This window comes from Lepidochelys kempii, chromosome 20 (assembly GCF_965140285.1).
Source record: "Lepidochelys kempii isolate rLepKem1 chromosome 20, rLepKem1.hap1, whole genome shotgun sequence".
Classification (NCBI taxonomy): domain Eukaryota; kingdom Metazoa; phylum Chordata; order Testudines; family Cheloniidae; genus Lepidochelys; species Lepidochelys kempii.
Genome location: NC_136399.1, coordinates 23,540,375 through 23,566,980, shown reverse-complemented (window position 1 = coordinate 23,566,980; position 26,606 = coordinate 23,540,375). Strand labels below are relative to the sequence as shown.

Sequence of the window (26,606 nt, the reverse complement as noted above, 5' to 3'; positions counted from 1 at the left end):
ACCTGGTGCTTTGTGCGAACTGGGCAGCTGCTTAGACAGAATTCTGTAACGTATCCAACCAGGCTGGTATCACCCTGCTCCTCAGGAATTACGTGATCATGAGGTAGGGGAGCTGCCTCTTGGTTACCTATGGACTGAGCTTTCCAAACTTCAAAGTCTCAGCCCCGCCTTAGAGCCTCTGTTCAAGCAGCGTGGTTTGAAACGTGTTTAGACTGGAAGCTCTTTGGGGCCAGGGGTGTGGTTTTGTTCTTTATTCATACAGCTCCCAGCACAGGGTCTATGGTCTGTGACTGGGGCTTTTAGGTGCTACCACAATAAAAAATAATAAAAGGGATCCCCGTGGAAAAATTCGCCAAGTGAATGGGGGCGGGAGGAGAGGGAATCGAATGGTTTCGAGCTTCCGAGATCTGCCACTTTGTGCAACTTCTTGTTGCCACCTCACAAGCTTTGCATTAGTGCTTCCAAAGTTACAACAGTAAATGGACTAGGGCCCAGATGCTCATAGGCATTTAGGAGACTAATTCGCATTGATTTTAATAGCAGTTAGGTGCCTAAATACCTTTGGCGATCTGGGACTAAGAGATTAATCCTGCTCCCCTTGAAGTCAAAAGTGGCACTCTCACTGAGAGCAGACTACTGTATTTTGGGGGAGGGTCTGAGCCCTGCCTGCCCCTGCACGAGTCCTGTCTCCCCCCCCCCGTGCAGGACTGACATCGCTACTCCCCCCTCCCTGCACAGTCCTCCACACCCCACTTCTTTGACAAAGTCAGGACCACTGGAACAGGGCTGAAAAAAGGGACTGTCCCAGCCAAAACAGGATGTGTGGTCACCCTAGGCACACAGAGGTACAGAAGGCTCACTCCCAAATATCCATCCATGAGAATCTAACCACCCATTCATGCTTGCCATCCTAATCTAATTTAAGGTTTTTTCTCGTGCACCCATGATCCTAGTAGCTCGTTACTTAAAAAGCTATTTTGCAGACTATGTAAAGATTGTTAAAAAGTCACACAGCAGACCAGGATAAGAAATCAGCCGTTTATATATATAGAAACAACAAGAAGAGAAGAGAGCGAAACCCCCAAGAGGACAGGGCTAGTGGCGAGAGTCAGCAGCATTGGGACTCTGAGTGGAGATGTCTCCACCTGAGTGTAACACTCCGTCTCCGCTCACACTGTCCCATTGGGGCCGCTGGGAAAGCTGGGTCCAAGTTTAGGTTGGGCAGCCAAACATGGTCATGGCTTCAGAGAACTCAAGGAATTCCTGGCAGACGTTCTGGAAATCCGGCTCCTGGCATTCATCCTCGTTGGGCCACTTCTCGATCCAGGTGTCCTTGCCAATGATGTAGGATAGCCTGGGACAGACAGGCAGAAGGGTGAGCAGTGAAGCACAGAATGTGTCCAATTTGTTGGCTCAGTTCCTCAAGGGCAGCCAGGTTTGCCTAAGGGCATAGGTAGCGCGTATGGCGGGCCAGGGGAGGCTGAGTCCCTCCAAACAGCCAGGCGTGGCCCCACTCATGCTCTGCCCTGAGCCCCCTCCTGCTTCCCGTTGCTTCCCCCTGGCCACAGCCCATGCAGGCTGCTCCTCTTCCCCAAGGGGGCTGAGGCAAGTGCGGGCTGGCCTGTGGCTCGGGACTTGAGGCGGATGGGCGCCCCCAGTGCAGGGGCCCCGCAGCACTGGGGCTCCCTGGCGCTCCAGGTCTGGTGGTGCTTGAGGCACGGGGGGCCGCAGCGTATGGCGCTCTGAGGCTGGGGGCTCAGGGGCCGCAGCACATGGTGCTCCTGGGCAGGGGGTCCTGGGGCCATGGTGCCCAACACTTCAGGGCTATGGGCGCTCAGGCTGGCTGGCTAGAGCAGCCCAGGTCTGGGGCAGGGGGGCTGGCAGCCGCGGTGGTGGGCTTGGGGCTCCAGCGGGAGGGATGGGTGGACAATGGGCGGGGCCGGGGGCCAGCCTCCCCAAACAGCCAGCTTACACTCAGACTACAGAGAGACTACAGATCCCAGCATGCAGTGCTCCATATATATATAGCATGAGGATGGAACTTTTAGCCTCTGTGAGCTGCATCTTTGTTGGTGAAGCTCATGGTTAGGTGCAGTTTCTACCCTAATTAAATATATTTCCACCAAGTTTAAACGTAAGTGATTTGGGAACAACTGTGGCTGGATGCAGGGACCTTGAAATTGCACTGTGAATGTGATTTGTGCTGGTGAAATAGTTGGGTAGCTCCTGCGAGGAATGGTGGTCCAGGGTTAGACGATGAGGCGAACTTGGATTAAATTCCCAGCAACTCCAGAAACTTCCTTTGGGTACTTTGGAGAGGTCACCTAAGGCCAGTCAGTGAGAGTTAGGTGCCTCAATACCTTTGAGGACCTGGACCTTAGGCTATCCGTGCCTCAGTTTACCCATCCATTAAATGAGGGTAATAACGCTGCCCTGCCTCCCATAGTGAGAATAAATACATTCAATATTGTGAGGCTCTCAGAAAGTACAGTAATGGTGACCTGATAGGTACTTAAAATTGATAGGGTAATTAATTAAGGGCGTGTCAGCTTGAAAGTGACTAACGCAGGGTAACCACAGGAGGCTACTTACTCAGCTTTCCTGGGCCACAAGTCGGTGCTGAGTCCCCAGATCAAGTAGTCTTTGTTACGCTCCAGCCTCAGAGACTCCCTGCATTTTATGTGGCTGATGAATGGGCGGGTTTTTCCTTGTGGATTTTCATCAGTCCCTGGGGGGACGGGGAAGAGTGAAAAAAGATCTCACACATAAGAGCAGAGCGACGAGGAGATAGTACAGGGTGGAGAGGGATGAAGACGAAAGGAACAGAGAAGAGGTGACTTCCAGGCGTTCTCTTGAGATTTCAGTACAAATTCAGCCCCAGTGCGACTGCTGTGATAACCAATCACTGAATCTCCAGCAGTCATTAGAGACAGGAAGGACCATCTTGTGGTTGCGGCACCGGGCTGGCCTGAAGAGTTCAGGCCTCAGCTCCTGTTTCTGCCACAGACTCCTTGTGTGACCTTGAACAAGTCACTCGATCTCCCTGTGACTCAATTCCCCACCTGTGAAATGGGGCTAATAAATCCGCCCAGTGTCGATTTAGACTGTAACCTCGTCAAGGCAGGGGTTGTATCTGGGTATGTCCAGTGCTTAGCACAAGGGGCCCCTAATCTCAGGTAATACAAATAATTAGAACAGTCATATCAGCTCCCAGTGAGTGAAGCCGCTTTGAGCTCAGTTAGATCCCTGCTTACTTTGTCTTTATATCGATTTATAAAAGTCAGCATTGAGGAAGAGAGACTCCACCTCCCCTATAACAGCTTGGGCCAAAGGGCCACCAAGTCTGGGGTCTTGACTCCCACAATGGCCAATGCCAATTGCTTCAGAAGAAGGTTGAAAAAGCCCATAATGAGACTGGCCAATTGCACCAGGCTGAACACAGTGAGAGGTTCCCCCCTGTTATTTTGTCTGCCTTTTCATGGCAAGGCTGCCTCGATGGGTTGAGCAAATTCTTTCTTGTCCCTATGTGGCTATAGGTTAATGCCCTGGAGCATTAAGCAGATTAGCCTTGCTTTAGCACTTCCTCTGGAGAAGAGAAATAGCTCTTATGAATTGGTTAGTCTCTAAGGTGCCACTAGTACTCCTTTTCTTTTTGCGAATACAGACTCACACGGCTGCTACTCTGAAACAGCTCTTATGCAGGCCTTTATCCCAAAGGCCATTCAAAGAAATTGCACCCTGATTTTAGAAGGGGAGCTCCTACCTGCTTTAATGATTTCCAAAATTTCCATGATGTAGTAGTCAGAACCGCCCACTTCTTCAGTTCTAACAAGCTTGGTTTTATACACTTTAAAAAAAGGAAGACATACAAAACACCAGTTGAAGGTCTGCAGTACTTTTCTGTCAAGAATTCAGTGTGTAACTGACTCCCCAAACTGGCTGTGAGAAAGATGGTCCCATGGTGTGGGCGATAGCTGGAGACCGGGGTTCATTTCTTTGCTCCACCACAGACTTGCTGCGTGACCTTGGACAAGTCACTTAGTCGTTCCGTGCCTCAGTTTCCCCTTTTGTACAATGGGGATAATAGCACTGCCCTGCCTCACAGGAGATTGTGAGGATGAACACATTAAAGATTGTGAAGTGCTCAGATACTAGGGAAGTGGGGGGGCAGATAAATACTTAGGGTTAGATTGAATCTTAAACAGTCATCTGATCTTGTTCATTTCTGGGAGTTTAAGGCCTCAAAATCTTATCAGGTTTCTGCCTCAGAAACCTTAACAGGTTTCTGTCTTCTGACCTTACTCCTGATTCAACCTCAAGGGCAAACTTTACAATCCAAATCGAATTCCGAACCCTGTCTCTGCGCTCTCCTCAGGGAAAAAGACTCAGCAGATCCAAATCACAGATTTACCATAATCCACTCCAGGTTCGCAGGCTTCCTCCATTCGTTTGTTCAATGTGATGGGACCCTCTATCTTCTGCTGCATGAAGCAGTTTTCTATGGGGAAGGAGGATGGGGTAGAGAATCACCAAGGGAGACCATAGTTTCAGCTCTGCTATTAGTGACCCACAGGTGCCCACCTATTTGAATCCTGGGTGAGCCATGCTAGTCCAGACAGTGACAGGCCCACCTCCTCCGACAAGGGAGTGGCCATGAAGCCAACCACCCATCACGTTATGGGGCATAGGCGCCAACGCCGTGGGTGCTCCGGGGCTCAAGCACCCATGGAACAAAAATAGCAGGTGCTCAGCACCCATCAGCCACAGCCATTTGGCGGGGCTGCAGATCAGCTGTTTGGCGGCTGGCAGGAGGCATTCGGCAGAGAACAGCGGGCAGGGGATCTTGGGGGAAGGGGCAGAGCGGGGACAGGAAGTGGCAGAGCTAGGGTGGGGTCTTAGGGGAAGGGGCGGAGTGGGGGTGGAGCACCCACCAGGAAAAATAAAAGTCAGCACCTGTGTTATGGGGCACAGTAAAAGAAGAAACAAGGGTTTCTTGGGGGTGAGGTAGGTTGCAGGGTCTAAATGAGGCGATCCTGAGCCGACAGACTCAGACAGTTCTGCAAAGGAATCAGTAGATGTTGCCCAGAGGAACTCTTTCTGGATATATGAAATAACCAAGGACCATAAATAGGCCTGGCAATCTCAGCTATCTTCCCTCTCTGCACTGGTGGATATCTACCTGGGTCAGTGCCAGGAGGAGCCTTGTCTCGGGACTTAGTGGAGCTGCAGATGGGGAATCAAAGGTGATGGGAAGGAGAGATCTGGAAACTGAATACCTCTCTGTATGCCTGGCAGACTGCAGGGCTACAGCAAGTTCCCCACTGAACAAGGGCCCCACGAATGGGTCTCCACCCTCTTCTAGAGGATCCCTTCCTAAGAGTCAGCAGGGAGTGGAGCCTTCATGGCTCATCCAATACTTGGCCTCTGTGCTGAAACTAACAGCAGGGGGCTGAGGGGTGCCAGCTGTGGGCATCCTGGAATGAGAGGACCCACATATTTTAAAGAAGTGTCTGACTTCATGTCACTACCCCCCAGGCCGGATTCCAACCATTGAAACAGCTGGTATGTTTCCACGGAAGTTTCATAACCAGGGAGGAGCATCCTCATCGGAATGGCTGGAAACCCAGCAACTCCTGCATCCCAGACTGCCCTGCTTCAATGTGTGCAGCCCCACTCCACGGATCAGCTGGCTTAGCCCAGCCCCCAGGGCCCTGATGGGCAGAGAGGAGGAACTGACTTCTCCAATACCCTCTCCCTCCCGGTCATCCAGCCGACAAGAGAAATTCTGCTTCTACGTCCTGCTGCCAGCTCTCCATGTGATTGGCAGGTGGGGTTGCCATTGGAAAAGGGAGTGAGGGACCGCAGGTGAGGGTAGGTGGTCAGGGAGGGTGGAAACCCTTTGCGAATGCAGGAGAGGAGGGATAGGAGACGGAGTGAAGAAAGATATTGAGACTCTGCGTGGTGAGGGGCAGGTTTCAGGCTGGGAAGGTGGGTCCCGGGGATTCCTACCTGCTCCAAGGCCCATTCCAGCCCCTCTGGGTTCCACTCCCTGGCCCAATCCCAGGCCCTGCAGTCCCTTCTGGTTCCTCTCTTGCCTGCCTTCCCCAGGCGTGCATGACTTTATGTGGGGGTGCATCCCCCACATATTTCCACTGAGGGCGCCCTCATCCCAACCCTGGTCCCACCATTTCTGTATGTGGTGGTGTTGTAGCAGGGACACAGCTGGCCAAGAGTCAGAGCTCCAGGCTGGGGGACAAACCCAGCGACCTTCCTGCCTGTGGCTGCCGTGAGCCTGTATCACATGTGAGAATCATCCAGAGCCCATAGGGAAGGAGAAGCCCTGATGAGCGACTGAGGGGCTGATGCTGGGGGGCCCTGGGACTGCATGTTTGCTGGTAAAGCTGACAGGGGAGCCCCCACCAGAGATGTAAGCAGAGACAGGACTCTCCTTACCTTCTGCACACCGGCAGACTTCCCCGTGACAGAGCTTATTGAAGAGCCCGCTCTGCTTAGACGGGTGGTAGAACTTAGTGCACCGGTCATCTAGAGAAAGATCAGAGACACGGATTACTACCCCTCCCGCAGAACAACAGCCATGATTTACAGCATCTGGGAGACAACCCTGAAACCCTTATTCAAGCAGACGTCCCACTGGGTGACCCTGGGGAAGGGAGCAACAATCTGTGGGAACAACTTTCTTAGCTATAGGAAACCATCAACTTGAAATGATGGGCTGGTGCTTGTTGGAGACACCCTCTTAATCACGCTAGCAGCAAATCTACCTCTGGAGGTAAAATGCGGGGAGAGGGCCAGTAGGATCATTATTGCCTGTAGTCAGAGGTTCCCCTTATTATTTTGCCTACCTTTGCATGGGTGTGTTAAGGTGATGAGTGCGACCACATATTTCCAGCTTGAGGTAATGTTAGAACAGGAGGAACTGGGAGGTGGGCAGGAAGTTAGACTAGATGATCAGGATGGTCCCGTCTGGCCTTAAAGTCTATGAGTCTGAAACCCCTGAGTTCTAATCCAGGAGTTCTCAACCAGGGCGACACATACCCTAGCAGTACCCCAGGGGGTATGTTCACTTATCTAGATATTTGCCTAGTTTTACAACAGGCTCTAGAGCCCTGCAGCAGGACTGGGATCCCACAGGTCCCGCTGCCCTAATAGCGGGAGCGGGATAAAAATTCAACAAACAATGCAGGAGCGGGTGGGAGTGGGAGTAGAGACTGTGGGGCGGGGTGGGAGCAGGATGGAAAAAATAGTCCCCATTCACCACAAACCACAGGAACTCCCCGGCCAGCAGCCGCCGCTCTCTGGCCGCTCAGCACGGAAGGGCAGCGCACAAGTGAGGGTAGCAATATCAGATCATGCCACCCTAACTTCTGCGCTGCTGCTGGCAGCGGCGTTGCCTTGAGAGCTGGGAACCTGGCCAGCAGCTGCCGCTCTCCAGCCGCCGAATGACAAGGCTCACAAGCGAAAACAGGCTCAGGTCTCACACTGAAATGTAAGTCCAATATCTCTATTCCAATTGATTTATTTTATAATTATATGGTAAAAAATGAGAAAGTCAGCAATTTGTCAGTACTAGTGTGGCTGGGACACTTTTGTATTTTTATGTCTGATTTTGTAAGCAAGTCATTTTTAAGGGAGGTGAAACTTGGGGCATGCACGACAAATCAGACTCCTGACAGTAATCTGGGAAAGTAGAGACGGGAGTGTGAGCTAGTGTAGAGCAGGAGATTGGGATTCAGGACGCCTGGGTTCTATTTCCAGTGGTGGGAGGGGACTGTGTATGCGGAAGCTGTACGTAGAGCTCTGAATTGGCAATCTGCTCCCAGCTGTGCTATTAGCTGTCTAGGGCTTACCTGCGGGCAAATCTCTTAACATCTCAGTGCATCCCCTCGGTTACACGGGGATAATGGTAACCAAGTATTTCAGCAAGAGACTGCAAGAAGTAATGACACCAATGTAACCCAGAGCAGAATTTGAAGCCATGGTGCCTTTAGTGGTGAGGAGAGCTGCGATCTGTTACCTATGGTGTAATAGTCGTAGACTGTGACGGATGCCGGCTGAATGAGACCAACTTCGAAAAACTGGTGAGCTTTAAACTGCAGGCATTCATCCTCTCTGTGCGAAACCTGGGGGGGGGGGAAATAACAGGATTGCTTAGGCCGAAGGGTGGCTGGATGGAAAAGAGAGAATGAAAAAGAATAAAAGAAAGGGAGATGTTGGGGAAAGAAGAGGGCAAAGAGAAAGTGAGGTAGGTGGAGGAAAGAAGAACTAGAGAAGTGAAAGGAGCAAGGAAAGAAGAAGTGAATGACACAGAGAAGCAAATTCAACCTTAATGTCAGATGGTGTATTTCCCACTGAAGTCAATGGACCTACATCCACATACACCAGCTGAGGATCTGGACCATTCAGTTGTTCCTAGTGGAAAGCCTGAATCTGGGCCAGTGAGTCAAATTCGGCCAGGGGTTGCAGTTTGTCAACTTGCTGACATCTGCGGGGATGCCAGGTTGTATCTGGGAATGCAGTTTGGCTCAGCAGGGGCCCATGAAATGAACACAGGATCAGAGAAGCCCCTTGTCGAGTCTTTACCTTGTCCAGGTAGATCATGAGGTTTCCTCTATCGGATGGGGCTTTGTCGATTTCAAACTTGGAAATGTATCTGTCGACCCCTTGGGAAAGCTAAATGTGAAGAAGGAAAAGCAAAAGGCATTGTGGGTAAGGCACCGTCTCTGTGAAAGTCCTGCAGCTGGGTGAAAAAAATCCATCATCTCACTACGTGACTCAGTGGCGTCATGCTTGTGATCACGTCTCCCATGAGAGGATCTGCATGGAAGATACTAGCCTGCTACTTACTCAACAGCTAGGGTTGTCAGGTATCTGATTTTCAAGCAGAACACCTGGTCGAAAAGGGACCCTGGCAGCTCCGGTCAGCAGCACAATGGGGATAAGGCAGGCTTCCTGCCTGTCCTGGCTCCACACAGCTCCCGGAAGCGGCCGGCATGTTCGACTCTTAGGCGCCGGAGCGGCCACAAGGGCTCAGCGCACTAACCCCGCCCCGATCACCAGCTCCGCAGCTCCCATTGGCCAGGAACCGCGGCCAATGGGAGCTGCAGGGGCGGTGCCTGCGGGTGCGGGCAGTGCGCAGAGCCCCCTGGCCCCTCTGCCTAGGAGCTGGAGGGACATGTCACTGCTTCCAGGAGCCGTCTGAGGTAAGTGCTGCCTGGCTGGAGCCCACACCATGAACCTCCTCGTGCACCCCAACCCCTTGCCCCAGCCCTGAGCCCGCTCCCACATTCCAAACCCCTTGGGCCCAGCCCGGACCCACTCCTGCACCTCAAAACCCTCATCCCCGGCCCCACCCTAGAGCCCACATCCCCAGCCAGAGCTCTTGCCCCCTCCTGCACCACAACCACCTGCCCCAGCCCGGTGAAAGTGAGTGAGGGTGTGGGAGAGTGAGCGACAGAGGGAGGGGGGATGGAGTGAGCAGGGGGCGATACGTTGGAGAAGGGACGAGGCGGGGGCGGGGCCTCAGGGACGGGGCGGGGCAAGGGTCTTCGGGTTTGTGTGATTAGAAAGTTGGCAACTCTATCCACAGCTAACGGAGCTGGTACTCTCGCTGAAAAAGTTGAGCTTTCCATGATAAAGGTCCCAGGTTCGGTGACCACAGTGTCCGTATGCACAGTGCCTACATTTGTAATGAAAGAGGTGCCGGGGCTCAAGCAATTTCTTTCTTTCTTTTTTACTTTCATACTGACGCAGCAAGCCCAGAGGTGCCGGGGCTACGAACTGCCAGGCCAGAGATGACCCAGACCTGCAGATGGGGGGGGTGGGGTGGAGGGGGGTGGAGCAGTGCCACTGGGGGCAGCAGTGTAAGTAGATGTTACTGAGCATGCTCAGTACAAGCCAAGCAGCAACTCTGGGCACACTATGGTTCTGGTTTGGCATTCTGGCTGATTTTATGCAGCTGCAGGAGGAGAACACCAATGCTGGAAACATCCCTGGGTTTGTTTGCCTAATAATCCACCCTCATTTTATACCAGGGCAGCAATTCACTGCAGTGACTCCTTCGGGGCCTGGCTTTTTTGTGCAGCCTCTTTTTCTATATCCACGGTTCTCCCGGCCCAAATAACTCCTCACCGTGTAGGTCAGAGGGTCTAAAGGGAAGCCATTTTTTTTAAATTCTGGCCCCACTGTACAAGAGACTGTATCAAATGCAGTCTGCTCTGGCATGCACAGTCAAATGACAGCAGCCCCTCAATCTGCTATCCCATAAAGCAGGATTGAACTGACCTAGATTTGTATTGCCAGATTTTCAAAGCAGCCGGCTCAACTTGCAAAACTTGCCCCGGTCCCTGATTGTGTGTGTGAATTTGGACGTTAGGCTCATAGCCTATTCATCCCCTGGCATCTCCTCTATGAATGCCAACAAAGGGCCCACCAATTGTGGTGCTGGTTACAGAGATGTGAACACCCATCCCCAAGGAAACTGAGCTGAGTCCCAAAAAGGCCCCCAAAAACTGCCCAAGGGAGATGACATTCCATCCTCAAGATGGAGAGAACTGGTTGCGGTTTCCTAAAGCTGTTACCAATCCTTAGAGCCATCTGGTCTCCCTCCAGGTTTAACCCTGGAGCCTGACTATTCACCTGGTGCCTTGGATTTTTTATCTGAAAGCCCCAGCCAAACCACTGCATTGTTTATTACGTCCCCTCTTCTCAGATTACACTGACGTACTCTCTTAAGATCCTCCACGTCTGGTGAGAAGCCAGTGAGCATGGAGACATCGATGATGGACATTGTGGCATCAACCACTCCGAGGAACCTAACGAGGGGAAGAGAAAATACCCTTTTGATCAGAATTCATCACTTGAACATTGGTTTTGCGATCACTCCACCAGTTCCTGTTGCTTTATCATAACTTTTTTGGCAATTCCATAGAAAAATTCGTAGCCCAGGATTCTCCAGCTACCCCCTGCATCTGTCCATCTACCCACTGCATCTATCCATCTATTTATCATCTATCGTTAAAGGGCATTGTTCTCACCTGATGCAGATTTTAATATAGATTGAACGCATTGCTCCTTCCGGCTTCTTAACTAGAAACATTGCAGAAGAGAAAAGAAATTAATATCTCAGTGTAAATTTCATGCCAGAATAACCCTCTTTTGTTTTTTAGGTGCACTAACATGGCTTAGTAATCAAACAGGTCCTACAGTAGGTGTGAAAAATCCCTCAATAAACCTCCCCTCCCTTCCAGCAATCCATAAATAACTCTTCCCATCCCGGGAACGCAAACTAAAAAGCCTCTCCCAGCTGGGTGGCACAAACAAAATATGGTCTAGAGTTAGCAGAAAGAGGAGACCGAAACAGAGAGAACCCGTGGGTGTGAACTTGGACAGGTGGGAAAGTTCAGAACAATGTACTGCTGGCTCCTGTTTCTGTAACAAGAGGTGCCAAAATCCTGGATCCCCCTATCATATGCTGGCCTGATGTGTGGTCATGGCTCCCTCTACTGGCCAGCCCTAGCAACTCTAACAATCAGCTACTCCCAGCTCAAGGAAATTGCTCCTTTAGACCAAGCCGCAGAGGCTTGTGTTTTGGGTGCTGAAGATCCTGCCTTCTGTCCCATGCTGATTTCACCCCCATGCCGTCTGGAAATGTGTTCACTGGAAGTCTGGGACTCTAACCAGACTCCCTGCCATGGGCTCATCTCTACTTCAAAGGGAGACAATACCCAGAGTAGCTGGCCTGTGTTCCCATCCACATCCGATGCTCCAACTCTGCTGCTAACAAGTGCCATGATGAGAGAAGGCAGCATCTCCTCCCTTATCTGGAATGACCCTGCATTAGTTGCAACCTAGAACATGTGGTAGCTGTAATAATTTAGTGTCTGCCCTATGGGTATAATTTTGTAGGACTTGGGAACTGGGAGAGTTTGAAGGAGCTTCACAAAACTACTTTCCAAAGTTAAGAATATGATTGCAGAGATGGTGGTTGGTTGGTGTAAATCCGCTGCTGTCCATGGAGTTAAACTGGTGTAACTGAGCCAAATTTGTCCAGATCTGAGGATTGACAGCAAACTTCAGAAGAGAAAAGATGGGCGGTTACTTACCACCCCGGGCTTCTTCGACCGATACCCTCAGGTCAAACTTCTTACATTGAGATTCATCCTCCCGTACTTTTGCGTTATAAATCGTCATTACGGTTAAGGTCCCTTGTCCAGTTCCTTCTGCCTTCACAGTGAAGTCTTCGTTCCATTTGGTCTGTAAAGTTGATCCAAGGTTAATTTTCTTTTGTAGTTCATTATTATTATCATGATTTAAAGACAAGGCAAATGAAGCTAATGAAGAAAATGAAGCTGGTGAGATTGACAGCCACTCGCCCAGAGGGGCTGGGGGGACTCTGCAGAGGCATTAGCATGAAGGAGAAAAAAGGTTACTTACCAGGCAGTAACTCTTTGATCTCCAGACGTATTGCTTCTCCAGAGCCAAGCCTAAAGCAACCCATCCCCTCCTACTTCTGGATTCAGCTCAAAACCACACAATCCAGGTCACTAACCCTGGAACAATTTACCTCGGGATGTGTGAGGCAAACCCCAGCCAGCCCAGGGCTGCTCACTCAGCTGCGGTGACTTACCCCTCCAACAGAGCCTGCAGTGACAATCCCTGGTCAGGCCCTGGGCCAGATAACCCCCAGGCACAAGTATTTTACTGTCCCCATCAGAGCTGCGAGTTACTCTGCATAACACCACTAGACATCCAGGGACCTTCCTCTGACCCACGGCCTGTCCCCAGACCCTGATTTCAGCATTGCCCTTGGCCCAGTCCCAACTCTACAGCCAGCTCCAACCACCAGGCCTGACTGCCTAGACCCTAGAGCCTGACGGGATATGGTGGATTCTCCATCACTTGAAGTCTTTCAGTCAAGGCTGGATATCTATCTAAGAGACATCTCGCAGCTCAGCTAGAAGTTATGGGCTTGATGCAGATATTAGTAAGTGAGGTTCTCCGGCCTCTGACCTGCCGAAGGTCAGACGAGATGATCATAATGGTCCCTTCTGGTCTTAAAAATCTGAGTCAAAAGTGTGGATGCATTTGGAGCTGGTGCCAGGAATCTGAATCCCCCTCCCACTCTCAAAAGGGTTTGGATAGGAGATTCTAGTCAAATCCCCTTTCGCTATGATCAATGGTCTCTACTAATCACACAGAGAAGCATGATACCTCTGCTGTTCTGGCCACCAGAGCATTCTGATGTAAGATTCTGTACTTTATCGGACTAGCACGGCGTGGCAGGAGAATAGAAACGTCCAAATTCAGGTCTTTGTGCTGCGGAACGTCTATCTGGTACTGCGCAAGAGCCTGGAACACCATGATGGTAGCCTAGAACACCAGGAGGAAGACAAGAGGGTTACACCTTATTGTCCTATTGTGCTGGACATCTGACAGCTTCTAAAGAGACTTTTTAATGAAGAGGAACCAAAAATACAATGAAAGAAAACACCAGGGTTCCACTGGGTGTCACGCAGGCAAAGGGTTATATAATAATATTACCTGGCTCCTCTGTAGTATGCTTCATCAGTAGATCTCCAAGCACTTTACAAAACAGTACAATATCTTTAACCCCATTTTAGAGATGGGGAAACGGAGGCACAGGGCAGGGAAGTAGCTTTCCCAGGGTCACCCAGGAAGCACGTGGCCAAGCCAGGAATAGAACCCATGGTCAATAAGTAAATCGTGCATGGTCAATTAGTTTCCCATCTCCCCTAGCTATTAACAGGGGCCAATTGTCACCTGGACAGAGCACAACAAGACAGTGGCTCCTTCTATGTGTATGTACCCCACGCACCTCCTGGTGGCACCGAGACCACTTAGCGAGAGAGATTAATGAGTGTGCTGTACAGCCTTAGCTAAGGCCCATGTGGCTTTTAGCTCATGTAGGAGAGGCTCATGCATTTAGCTCCAGAGATCCCAAGTTCGATCCTGCCCACCGACGACCGGGGTCTATCGGTATTACACGTGGGGGCTTGTCAGGGACTCAAACGTGGAACCTCTTGCTAAATGCATGAGCCTCTACTGCATGAGCTAAAAGCCATGTGGCCTTAACTAAGGCTGTAGAAGACACATTAATCTTTCTCTCTAAGTGATCTCGGTGCCACTGGAGGGGACAGAACACCACACCCAGGAGGTGTGTGGGTTACATATATAGAGACATGTATGGCACACACAGCACAGAGTTAGGGATAGAACACGCTGCTCGTGACTCCAAAAATACAGACCACTCCCAGCAGAGCTTGTAGCATCCTTTTAGGTAGAGAAAAGACAAGACTCAGTAGCAAGGAATGTAAAGGGGCTTCTCTACTGAGGCTGCTGGACACAGACAGACCCTATAGTTCCTAGTGGCCCCCGTATTCCAGGGAAGGGAGCGATATCTGAGGACAATCCATCTTTATTTAGCTACCACTAGCAGTAGGGTTTTTATCCTCTCCAGTGGCTTGTGTAAGCACAGTTTAAAAAAAAGAATCCAAAACCCCATAACCTTACAGTTCTACTTAGAGATGGATTAAACCCAAATCGATTCAGATTAGTCATGATCCACCCTGGCTTTGGACTCAGACCGTTGGTCCTACACGCCTGGTACCCTGTCTCCAGACCAACGGCCAAAAACCAAACAAATGCTAGAATGAGTCCAGACGCCCATGCGCTTCTGCCCATGAGAAGAGAAGGCCCATTGACTCCCCGGGGACAACTCGCTGTTTTAAAGTGAAGCATGCTTGCACCCATCACCTTGGCAGGATGGAGCCTCAAGTGAGAAGATTCAGTCATGCTCCTATGCTGGTCTCTGCCTTAGGTTAACAATGGCAACGACCTGATAGGTCACGTTGCCCATCTCCCAGGCAATGCAGGATTGTCCTCTACTGGTCATTCTCCAGGGCTTTCTACAATGACTCAAGTGATCAGAATCCCATCTTTTCCGAGGGGAGACCTTCCCACAAAACACAGTCTTGGAAGGATACCCTGGGCTATAAGGATCATACTCACTTGGGTAGATCCATATCCCCCTCCGTAGTAGTTCTGCTCTCTCAGCCATTTGACTATGGGACCGGTCAACTCATACTTCTTCATTTTCAGCAAGGCCAGCAAGGCGTACGAGGTGCCCTCAATGTTGAAGGTGCGGGCGTTCCGCTCTTCCCAGCGATTTCCCTCTAGGCAGCAGCAAAGAAGGCACGCTAAAGGACTCTTCCCCAGGACATCCACTCATTCTGAGCAGATCTGACTGGGCCATACCATCGCCTGACTCCTTCCCCAACTTTCTGCATGGATGATTGGTAAGTCAAACCGATTGTTGCCCCTTTCGAGCTGAGCAGCTACCCAATATTTGGGGTCTTAGAGGATTGTTTCAATTACAGTGAGGAATTGATCACAGGCCTCAGATACCTTCTCTGCTTTAAACCTGATTGCTTACGAAAATGCAGAGAGAGAAATAAGAGAGCATAAGAGAAACCAACAGCAGGCAACCTCCTTGCTGAGAAATCCCCAAGTCCGCCTCTGAAGTGAGTTCTAGGCCCAACAAGCAATGTCTCTCTGCTTCCTTTCATAATACTTCTCCAGGCTTTCAGCCTGTTTCTGCCTCTAACGCACAGGGTACAAAACGAACATACTAGCTCCTGCGTTTGTGATCAGGGAAACCCCTCAGCCCACATGGCTTAGCTCTTGACCTTGCTGTGCTACATTGTTTTTAGCGGTGTCTACTACAGAAAGAGTCTTGATTGCTCCTTCCGCTGAGTCTGAAAGAGTGCCTGGCACATCCATTAACTTGAACAAGGGCCTGGTCTACACTTAAAACTTCGGTCGTCATAGCTGAGTCACTCAGGGCATGTGAAAAATCTACACACACACACCCTTCCGGAGCGCTATAGCTATGCCAAACTAGCCCCTAGTGTAGACACAGCTAAGTCAATGGAAAAATACTTCCATTCAGCTCGCAATCGTTGATCATGGTGGTGGAGTTCCTACAGAGGTGGAAAACCCCTTCCATCGGTGCAGTCTGCGTCCACAATATGGGGTGATACCAGCATAGCGGCAGCACCATAACTGTGCCACTATAGTCCCTGTACTGTAAACATGGCCAAGTGTAGCGGGGTGAGCACCCGCTCCAGCCCTGAAGGGGTTGGAAAAGTCCTGCAGAGGGCTGGGGCTGGGGAAGGAAGTAAAACCCTGGCTGACTGGGGGAAGTGGCGGCAGCTGGGGCCCATGCCCCAATCAGGGCCCAGCTGGCTCTATGAAGGCTTTGAGCCAGAAGATCCAGGAGAGATTCTCTCTAGCTTGGAGGGAACCTGGCTGCAAGGGCTGAGAAAGTACCTAGAGTGGGAGCAGGGCTGGGGAAGGCCAAGGGAGCCGGGGAGCTTGGGACTAGGAAAGCCCCAGGCTGCAGGCCTGGGAAGGCCTATTAGGCAAGGGGGTTGCAGGGGCAGCCACGGGTAGGCAGAGGCAGCAGGTCCAAACCCCGTCGCCTGTGATGACTGGCTTATACTGCAGTCTGCCCCAGGGAGCGGGGGCTAGTTGGTGACTGGCAGTAGCCTAAGACTTAGGCAAGGTGGGGATAGTGGGTGGGGGTTCCCCTGGCAGGGGGAGACCCAAAACTGTGGGGGTACTGCCAGGGAGGCACCCAAGACAAGGGCACCGGGGTCCGGGAGGGACACGAGGGCCAGGGGCGGCGAGACACCAGCCTGAAGAGGGCGCTCCAGAGGCTGGATGCTAATTCCCCAAGAGGACCAGAAGGAGGCGCTGCCGGGTGAGTCTGCGCCCTGTGACACCAAGGTCTGTGAATGTTTTGGGATCAAAGACCCACCTGGCACCTTTCAACATAACATTGATATATATAGACAACAGCTTTGTCCTGCCCTGTTTTAACTTTCCCAAACAATGGGGCAAACTCAATTTTCCTTGCGGGTAATATTATTCTATATCCTCTGAAATTCCCCTTTGCTCAGTTACATCCTCTTGACCCACCCTTTTCTCTCTCTTTTTCTTTGGGGTTTACATCCTTTAGATATATATACAGGGCTCTCAGATTCCTCCTGAGGTCAAGTAATACCATATGTTTCTGCCACATCCAGATCTCAGACACATAAGTATAAATCTGGAGTAAGTCCACTCAACCCAGGAGAGTTACTCTGGATTTACACCCAGCCCGATCAATCTCAAATCTGGTCAAAAGGAACAAATCTATGCCTGTTATTCATTCCTCATAAATTAGTCCCTCTCCAACCTCCTTTGCTTCTCTTCCCTGAACCCCATCCTGACTTGGCCACATCTTTCCAGTAGTTGATAAGATGCCCTGATTTACCTTTCGAAACTTTCATGAGTGCCTTCTCGGTGTTCAGTTTCCCCACCATCGCTAAGGCATAGGACGCAAGAGCCACAGTGTAAGGTCTGGTTAGAGACTGGTACCCTTTGGCTAAGTAGTCAGCGGCTTTGATGATGCTGCCTTCCAAACTCTAGGAGGTGACAAAGAAAACGAAAGAAAATCAAACTCGTGAGTTAGGCTGAGGTTTCGGGTGATGTTAATGTAACATTAACAGAACCTGGTCGTCGGCAGGTAGGATCGAACCTGAGACCTGCGGAGCTAAATGCATGAGCCTCTACTGCATGAACTAAAAGCCTGAAAGGCCCTAGAGCAGACTCATTAATCTCTCTCTAAGTGGCCTCAGCACACCCAGGAGGTGTCTGGGTTACATTAAGACATTACGAATTCGTGTGGCTTCCAGCTTTATTAAATTTCAGAGTGAATTTTGTGCTGGTGAAAGACAGAAGAGGCAGGAAGGCATGGAAGTGAGATATGTGAGGGCAGCGAAAGGGGACATTTCTGGACCACATGCAGAGTGTCATCAGGACTGAGACCAAAGTCTGTGGCAGGGCCGGCCCTAGCCCAAATGGCGCCCCAGAGCGTCTTTGGCATCCCCCCCTCTATTTGTTAAATTTTTGTATACCTTATTTTTTATTGTATTTGTCGCCCATTTCACGACTTTGATGCATGATTCGCATGCATGATTTATCCACCTCTTCCTGCCCCGCTCCACCCCCTTCCTCAAAGTCCCCACCCCTCGTCAGCTCGGTGCTCTCTCTTCTCTGTCCCCTCCCCCAAGCGCCTCCCCCCAACCGCTTGCTGATCAGGGGCCAGCCCCAGGGACCTGTCAAACAGCTGATTGACAGCCAGCCAGGGTGGAATCACTGTGGCTGCTGGGTGGAGAGCACCCCCTGGTTTTTTTCCATGGGTGCTTGAGCCCCAGAGCACCCACAGCGTCCGCACCTATGATTCTCTTCATCCCCACTTTTTACGGGCCCACCACGTCATCTCATCCTCCTCTCTTGCAGCTTCGGTCTGATACCACAGACCAGGGCCAGATTTAGGGGCAGGCAATCCAGGTGACCGCCCGGGGTGCTGGGCTTGGGCGAGGGTGCTGTTTTTGTTGTTAAAGACAAAAGGGAAAATCGAATGTTTGAAGTAAAATGTTTCTGGTATTCCATATGTCGATTCATTTTTCACTAACTTCCTAGAATGGTCCGGACCTATAAACTTTGTTTCTATAAGCTTAGAGGAAACCATTTTTTTTATTTGCTTATATATGGCATGAATAAATACAGATTTACTAGCTCCTTCCCCAGCAAATTCCACATGCCATAGGGGATTGAAAGATGGGAAAACCTGGGTATGAACGTTGAAGTAAATCTACAGTGCAGAGATACTCACATTGACTTGATCCTTGCAAATGTCCTTTGCCTCTTCCAATGCAATCAGCACGAAAGCCGTTAAAGAGACATCAGGCTCAGCACCCTTGTACCCTCCCTAAAGGGGAGCAAAGGACAGGTTTGGGATAAGAAAGTCCCCCGAGTACCATGAAAAGAAAGAATTAATCCCAAGCCCACAGCATAGGAAATTATAGCAGAACACATGCTTCCTAGAAAGCTACCCAAGAATGGACTCTCAGTCCCGGCCAGACCTATCGCTGAACCTCCCTTTGGCTAATGAACACCTGTCGTGCAATGGCCGTTACTCCTTTGTCAATGTGGAGGAACTCCATCCAAGTCAATAGAGACGCTCCGTATTAAACCAGCGTGAGAGAATTTAGCTCACCAGGCCAGTGCTCAGGTCCTGTCACTAGCTCCCAGGCAGCTTCCTGTGCAGTTAATGGGTCAAGCCCCAGCGACATCAAAGACCAAACTTTGGCCTGTGAATCACCAAGACAGCTGCGCTCCTCTGGGGCAATGCAAATCACTGAGCCCGGGACAAAGCGCATGAGAGGTGAGGACAAGGCATTCTCAGTTGAGAGGCTGGGGAACCGATGCCCAGGGGAGATCAGGCCAGGCCAGAGCCTAAGCGTCTTTTGTAAACGCTGCAAAACTATCTCCTTTGGAGATGTCCTTCCACCATGAGAACACTCACATCACTAATCTCACCCCCTTCTATCTAATAAACCCTGACACGGACACCCCCTAAACCCAGACATGGACACCCCCTTCTACCGTAAACCCTAACACTGAGACCCCTAACACAGAGACCCCTTAAACTCAGACACTGATAGCCCTAAACCCACTGATACCTAGGGGTGCTGGAACAATTTTTGTAGTGGGGGTGCTGAGAGCCATTGAACCCAACTGTAACCCTGTATATAATGGAAACCACTTCAAGCCAGGGGGTGTTGCCGCACCCCGCACACCCCTAGTTCCAGAACTTCTGCTAAACCCTGACACTGAGACCCCTAAACCTCACCACTGATGCCCCCTAAATCCTGACACCGACACGCCCTTCTATACCTTAAACCCTGACACTCCCAAACCTCGACACCGACAACCCCTTCTACCCTAAACCCTAACACTGAGACCCCTAAATCCTGACACTGACACCCCTAAAAGCCTGACACCGACACCCCCTTTTAACTAATAAACCCTAACACTGATACACCCTAAACCCTGGCACCCATAAATCCCAAACGTGACACCCCTAGCTCCAACAATGACCCCCCCCTTCCACTCCTAAACCCTGAATAATAACAAAACCAAAAATGATCTACCCCCAGCAGAATGTTTACCACCCAAAAAGGGAGAAGTGCCAAAGACTCCATGAAGTCCACTAAGGACTAAATAGATACAATCTGGCTCATTGGCCTAAATCTCCATTCACTGCTGCCCAGGTAACTGCACTGGGTTGTTCCACTGATGAGAGGGAAAGAGAGAGAGAGAGAGAGAGATCAGTCCACGTGAGCACAGACTTTGAGATGCAGCCCAGTAAGATCTCCCTTTGAATTATGAACCAACAAGTTGCTGTGATGATTGAGGTGGGTAGTGATTGGTGTGTAAAAGTCAAAGAAAACACGTACAACCATCTCTCCGTGGATTACGGGGGCATCTTCTTGGAAGACCCCATCTGGTTTCTGCTTTTCCAGGATCAGCCATTTCACCGCCCCGCAGATAACTTGGTTTTCAATGGGCACCAGTTTCTTAGCCATAGCAAAGACCTTTGCCACGTACGCCGTCAGCCTGAGGGCAGAATCAATCACATCACGGTCACTCCTGCCTTCCCAGAATTGCCCTCAGTGTGGAAGCTGGACCGTCTGCACTCAGGTATGAGTTGAGACGTTTCACAGCAGTAAATGGAGGGAGGTTCATGTGGGTCAGTTTATGGTAACCTGAGTGAGCATGGAGCTAGGGAAAATGTCACTGCTTGTCCGGGAAAGCGCATCCAGACACTGCTCCCTATTACTGCTGGCTCTGCTTGAGATGTGCCGAGCTCTTGCTGCCTGCAGTGGTATGACCAGGATTGTGGGGTTGGGGGCCTGCTGTGGACAGCTGGCCACTAGGAACTGGACTGGAGCGTCATCAAACTCAACTTCACACAACCCAGTGAACAGCCGTCAAGATGGTAATGGTTACTCTGAGCCAGCTACAAACTAACCAGCTAAAAGTGAAAGGACCTGGAGTTCATTACTAAGGCTGGGAATCTGTCACGGAGGTCGCGGATTCCGTGACTTTCCATGAATTCCACAGCTGCAGCGGCTGGTGTGGCTAGTCCCGGGGACTGCCCGAGCAGCAGCAGGGGCCACCCTGGGGGCAGTCTGAGCAGCGGCTGCAGCTGCAGCCTGGGGGGAGCCCTGGAGGTTGTTGGAGAGCAGTCCCCAGGGGCCTCAGAACGGTGGGTGGCCGGAGGCAGTCAGCCCCCACCGCCGGAGCAGGAGCCAGCTGCCATCCCCCAGGGATCCCCCAGAGCAATGGTGCCCCAGGGACCCCCGGAGAAGCAGTACCTCGGAGACCCCCAGAGCAGCGGCGTCCTAGGAGCAGCTAAGAATTAGTCAGGGGTGTGACACCCTGACGGGGTATTTTTAGTAAAAGTCATGGACAGGACATGGGCCGTGAATTTTTGTTTATTGCCTGTGGCCTGTCCATGACTTTTACTAAAAATACCCGTGACTAAATCTTTGCCTTATTCATCACCAATCCCTCAGGCCGTCCGCTTGCCCACACTGAACTGTCACTGAAATCACTAGGGGCCACATTAACAAGGCATTTAGGCACCTAAAGATGAAAATAGGCACCCAGCGGGATTTACAGAAGTGCCTAAGTGAGTTAGGCACTGAACTCTGATTGACTTTCAAAGGGAATTAAGCCCCTACTCTGCTTAGGTGCTTTTGTAAATCCTGCCAGGTGCCTAGCTCATCTTTGGGAGTCTTTCCATTGCCATCTGTGGGAGTTGGATTGGGTACTTTTTTCCCATTGTGTGTGTTAACCTTTGCCCTCTGGTTTTGGGCGGGAGACTGACTTGCTCTGGCTCACATATTGCATGTGTAGGGTCAGGCTAACGCTGATCAAGAAGGTGCATTAGAAAACCCACTGTCCTCACCAAGTGCTTGCTGGCCGGTTTTTGAAAGCGGCGTATGAGAAGTCGGGTTTTTTGTAAACCATCTGCTGCGTGTAACCTGAAACAGAGAGAGTACAAAGGAGCTGTGCAATGTCTGGCGAGCTTCTAATGAGGACTTTACATGCATAAGGCAAACGAAGTCAGAGCTGTGACCCCTGCCGCTGCGTCTGAGTTGTGTGGCTCCCCCTTTTTCTGCAGGGGTCTCTCAGGAGGGACACAGCACAGCAACTCAAGGGAAGCAAAGGCAGAAAGATGTCTGGTGGTGAAGCCAGTTGGCATGGGCACTGCCCCATTCCTCACCCGCATGAATCCTCCCTCCAGGGTGGGAGTGGGGCCAAGTGATTACGGTATATGGGGACCTGGGAGGCAGGATGCCTGGGTTCTATACCAGGCTCCGGGAGGGGAGGGTGGGTTAGTGTTTGGAGCAAGGTGCTGTGAGTCAGGACTCCTGGGTTCAGTTCTCAGTTCTGTCACTCACTGCGTGATGTGATGTTGTGCAAGTCACTGTCTGCCTCAGTTTCCCCATATTGTAAAAGCTTAAGGGATGGGATGTTTGTAGTTCAGACTCCACACCTAATTTAGGCAGCCCACAAGGGGGCCACAAGGGGACTGTGGTGTAGTGAAAGGGACACCTGTTGAAATCTACCAAGTTCTCTCAATGGTCATGAGTTTCTCTATCCTTCCTCGCTACCAAGTGCCAACCTGAAACGGATTTGAATGTGGGTGAATGGCCTCCACCCCACGACCATCCCATTCCCCGCATAACAGCCATAGGCCAGCAATGAACTGGAGGCCAAAAGCCCAGCAGGACTGAAAACGGAGTTGGGTGTTTGTCTGCATAGGAAGGTCTATTCAGAGCTATAATGACTCATGTCAATGTAGACTGGTGGAGGGATATTAAACTTCATGCTTCAGGTCTTAAACCAACCTCTAAAGGGAGTAGGAGACCTAAAGTGGAAGGCAGATTCTCTCTCTATTTTAGGTGCCTATCTGGCCCCATTCCCATAGTACCAGGGTGCCTCACAATCTGCAATGTAACTACCAGAGGCACCAGGGGGGCATGACCCCTCCCACTTTTTTCCTGCATTCTTGGTGAGTGACGGGGAGGAGGGGACAGAGAGGAGTGAGTAGCAGAACGGGGGCCGGAAGCGATGGAGCAAGGGCAAGGCTTCGGGGGGAAGAGGCCTAGTGGGATGGGGCCTCGGGGAGGAGTGTGGGTGGGGCAGAGCAGGGGCAGGGCTTCGTGGGGAAGGGCAGAGCGGGGGCAGGGCCACAATCCGGGTGCCGGTGGGAGTTTGCGGAGTTCCTGCCGTCTACCCTCACAACCCCCTTGTGCAGCAGGGCACTGCAACACTCCCCCTTTGCAGAGGCGGAAATGGAGTGACAGAGAGATTAGGTGACTTGCCCAACATCACCCCAGAAGTCTGTGGCAGAGCAGGGAACTGAACTGGTGTCTCCTGTGTGCCAGGCTAGCTGCCTGATCCCTGGACTCTCTATCTATTGCCCAGTGTGCTTAATGTGAGGTTTCTGAAGCATTTGGTACTGGCCACTTTCCTACTGGGCTAGAGGGACCTCGGGGCTGGTCCTGTGCAGCAGTTCCTGTGTCCCTAACGCGAGCCTGAAGAGGGATTTGCTGTCTGGCATGAGAAGTGCTTACCTTGCATGACCAACTTGATGGCTTCTGCCCTGCGTTCCACTCCGATCTTTTCCCACTGCTCGGTGCTGTCCAGGTAGATGGTGGCGATGACGGGGGGGGTCATGCCGATCATGTTCTGTTCCCCGCAGCCAGACGGCGTCACAATGAGGTGCTTCAGGTTGGCCCCGTCGATGGAGTTTTCAACAATGATTGTCACGGGGTTTCCTGGCCAAGGAAATAACGTGGCATGAATTCAAGCACAGAGAGCAGGTGCTGGTGGGGACAGAGAGACAGACAGACCTCTCTGCGGGCAGTGGCGGATTGAGAGCTCAATCCATGGGTTGAGCACACCCAAAGCCCATGAAGGTCAGATCCTAACCCAGCAACAATTGATCTGGGTCCTGTGTGCTGACAAAGTTCCCTGCACTACTCTGAGCATTTCTCACCAATCCCTCCCAGGCTACTTCACTCCAGCCCTGCCAGCGGTGGGGATAGAACCTGCACACTCCTATTCTGAAAGCAACAGCCCTTGCTGGTTGAGCTAAATGGGGGCAAAGGAAGGGCTATTATCCACATTTTACAGCTGGGGAGCTGAAGCTCAGATAGGCTAAGAAAGCTGCCCAAAGTCACCAGGGACGTCTGTGGAAGAGCAAGGTCTTGAACTCAGGCTTCCCAAATACTAAGCTAGGGCTCAAACCACTAGGCCATCCTGTCCAAAGACATAGGCTACTCTCTGGGTGCTCCTTATTTCTGTGCACCTGTCTCTCCTATGAGCACCTTGCTTAGCCACACGCCGACAGTGACTTTGATGTATCTTGACCATTAATGCTCGATAGTGCACATAGACAGTTGTAACAGAACCAAGTGGGTAATCGGTCCACCTCCTGCGAGTGTGGCTACCAGAAAGGAATTCATTGCTCCCTTCACTCTGTTTCTAAATCATAAAACTCTTTCAGATCAGAGGCCCTTGCCTTGGATGCTGACTTTGGTCTCCGATTCTGTGTCTGGAACAATGTCCTCTATCTCTGCCGCTTTCACCCTCTCTTCCTGGACTCCCCCTGAAAAGGAAGGACAAGGAGAAGAGACAGTGAAATGCCATCCGTCCAGCTGGCTGAGCTTTGCTGCCGGTTCTTGAGTAATACTCTACAACATTCAGAGAACACTGCACAATCCACTGATGTGCTAGGGCAAAGGGAGGGAGGGGGCAGCTGAGATGGGAATCAGGAAGCTGTGAATACGGGGCAGGCAGAGGTGGCTGCTTTTCAGTGGCAGCTGAATTGCTCTGCATATTGCTGATTCCAGTCTTCCGTGATGAGCCTGATTTTGACCTCCATCTCAGCCAACACGAAACCAATCCCTCTGAAATCTCCCACGCATGATCGGATGCCACAGTAGAATTTTTCAGGGAAGTTTGCTGCAGATTCGATTATATGTTTGGGTTAGATACAAGGGCTCCAAAAACAGAGATGGCCTCACTTAGATATAGACTGTGGAATTCTTTGAGACCTTCAGGATGAAAGGCCCCACGTAAAGGCAAAGCAGTGCGGCTACTCACCTACTCCTTTCTCAGATGGATCCAATACGACAGATGTAACTGTTTTGGTCATCCTCATCCCTTCAGGCTAGACAGGAATGACAAGAGCATAGTAAGCACAGTAGCGTTCAGAGACAATGAAGAGCAGTAGGAAAAGGTGAGCAACTTGCTGATCTTTTGATCAGCGTGAATCAGCAGTGGCTCCACTGGAAGTCAGCGGTCAAGTGAAACTGAGATCAGGCTCCGACCCAATAAGTCTGGAATCTGACCTCAACTCAGGCAGCGTCCCCTTTTGTTCTGGATCCTCATTAGGATGCATCCAAGAAGTCCCTAGGCCAAATTCATCCTTAGCATAATACCACTGATTCCAGCACAGATGAACGGGAGGAATTTTTTGCCAGAAGCTGGGAATGAGTGACAGGGAATGGATAGCTTGATGATTATCTGTTTTGTTCATTCCCTCTGGGGCATCTAGCAATAGCCACTGTCGGAAGACGGGATACTGGGCTAGATGGATCTTTGGTCTGACCCAGTATGGCCGTTCTTATGAACCTGGCCAACAGAGTCGGGCAGGGTGAGGAAGTGAGAAGCTCAATTTGTGCCATCGTTGCTCTGTGACCTCCCTGAAAGACTTTTCTACTCCCTGATCTTCAGTGGAGGATCTTCCTCTCCTGGGGCAGGCCAATGGGACACCCTTCACAACCCACCAATGCTGCTCCTTTGCTTGGCTCTCTCTGCTGAGTGAGATGAGGTTCTCCCTGGGTGCACTGAATCTGCATTGATTCCAGCACCCGCTGGTCCAAGGAGCAAGACCCTGGGCCTGAGGAACTGAACCTAGGTCTTTTACGTGAAGACTCAGAGGATCGAGTGCAAGATAACCAGGCCAGGCCCAGCCCTGCTGTATTTGCCACAGAGGAGAGGAGGAAGTGGGATGAGGATAGAGATGCAGGGTGTTAATTTAACAGGTTAAATTAACAGCACGGATTCTAGAAGCCAGCCAATCTGGCCTCCAGACTCTTGCCCTCCAGCAGACATCACATCCCCATCACCTGATACCTACCACAACCTTCAGTTTCTTCTTCACACCATCAGACACAAAACTGCCCCACACCGCTGCCTTGACCTCAATGTCATGAGATCCCAGCTGCAACGGGACAATCACTAATGGCACGGCCAGGGAGGACTTGGCTTTGATGTCAAGGATCTGCCGGTATTTAGCCTTGGAAGTGGATGCGCTGCAGAAAACTGGGTTGTACAGCAGCTCTAGCCGGACCTGAGAAGAGAACAGAGATTCGTGAGCAGGCAGTCTGCACATCATGACACTGTAGGGCACTGATCCAAAACATACCCTCTGACTGGAGTTTGCCTTTAATCTTAATAAACAACAGACAGGACTGTACTTATAAAGCATATGACTGTATCCTGACCTCCTTCCTGAAAGGCCCTTCAGGACTGCACCCCTCCCAGTCCTGTCCTGCCTCAGAGAGGACCTCAGTCTGTGGTGTTCCTGAGTG

At 51.1% G+C, this 26,606-nt stretch overlaps 1 protein-coding gene across 1 annotated transcript in view; it reads right to left on the bottom strand.

Moving 5' to 3' along the window:
- Window positions 1–1,039: 1,039 nt before the first annotated feature.
- LOC140900835 (A.superbus venom factor 1) overlaps window positions 1,040–26,606 on the bottom strand; it is a 51,517-nt gene continuing 25,950 nt past the window's right edge. Inside the window, exons 21-40 of the mRNA XM_073318712.2 lie at window positions 26,153–26,365; window positions 25,114–25,180; window positions 24,530–24,616; window positions 23,580–23,783; window positions 21,905–21,980; window positions 20,388–20,547; window positions 18,761–18,856; window positions 17,357–17,507; window positions 15,049–15,212; window positions 13,231–13,389; window positions 12,123–12,273; window positions 11,055–11,106; window positions 10,745–10,832; window positions 8,602–8,691; window positions 8,036–8,141; window positions 6,454–6,543; window positions 4,412–4,498; window positions 3,764–3,847; window positions 2,593–2,728; window positions 1,040–1,354 (exon numbers count right to left, since the gene is read on the bottom strand). Coding sequence (XP_073174813.1) covers window positions 1,213–1,354; window positions 2,593–2,728; window positions 3,764–3,847; window positions 4,412–4,498; window positions 6,454–6,543; window positions 8,036–8,141; window positions 8,602–8,691; window positions 10,745–10,832; window positions 11,055–11,106; window positions 12,123–12,273; window positions 13,231–13,389; window positions 15,049–15,212; window positions 17,357–17,507; window positions 18,761–18,856; window positions 20,388–20,547; window positions 21,905–21,980; window positions 23,580–23,783; window positions 24,530–24,616; window positions 25,114–25,180; window positions 26,153–26,365 — 2,403 coding nt within the window. The 3' untranslated portion in view covers window positions 1,040–1,212. The remainder of the gene's footprint in view (window positions 1,355–2,592; window positions 2,729–3,763; window positions 3,848–4,411; window positions 4,499–6,453; window positions 6,544–8,035; window positions 8,142–8,601; window positions 8,692–10,744; window positions 10,833–11,054; window positions 11,107–12,122; window positions 12,274–13,230; window positions 13,390–15,048; window positions 15,213–17,356; window positions 17,508–18,760; window positions 18,857–20,387; window positions 20,548–21,904; window positions 21,981–23,579; window positions 23,784–24,529; window positions 24,617–25,113; window positions 25,181–26,152; window positions 26,366–26,606) is intronic.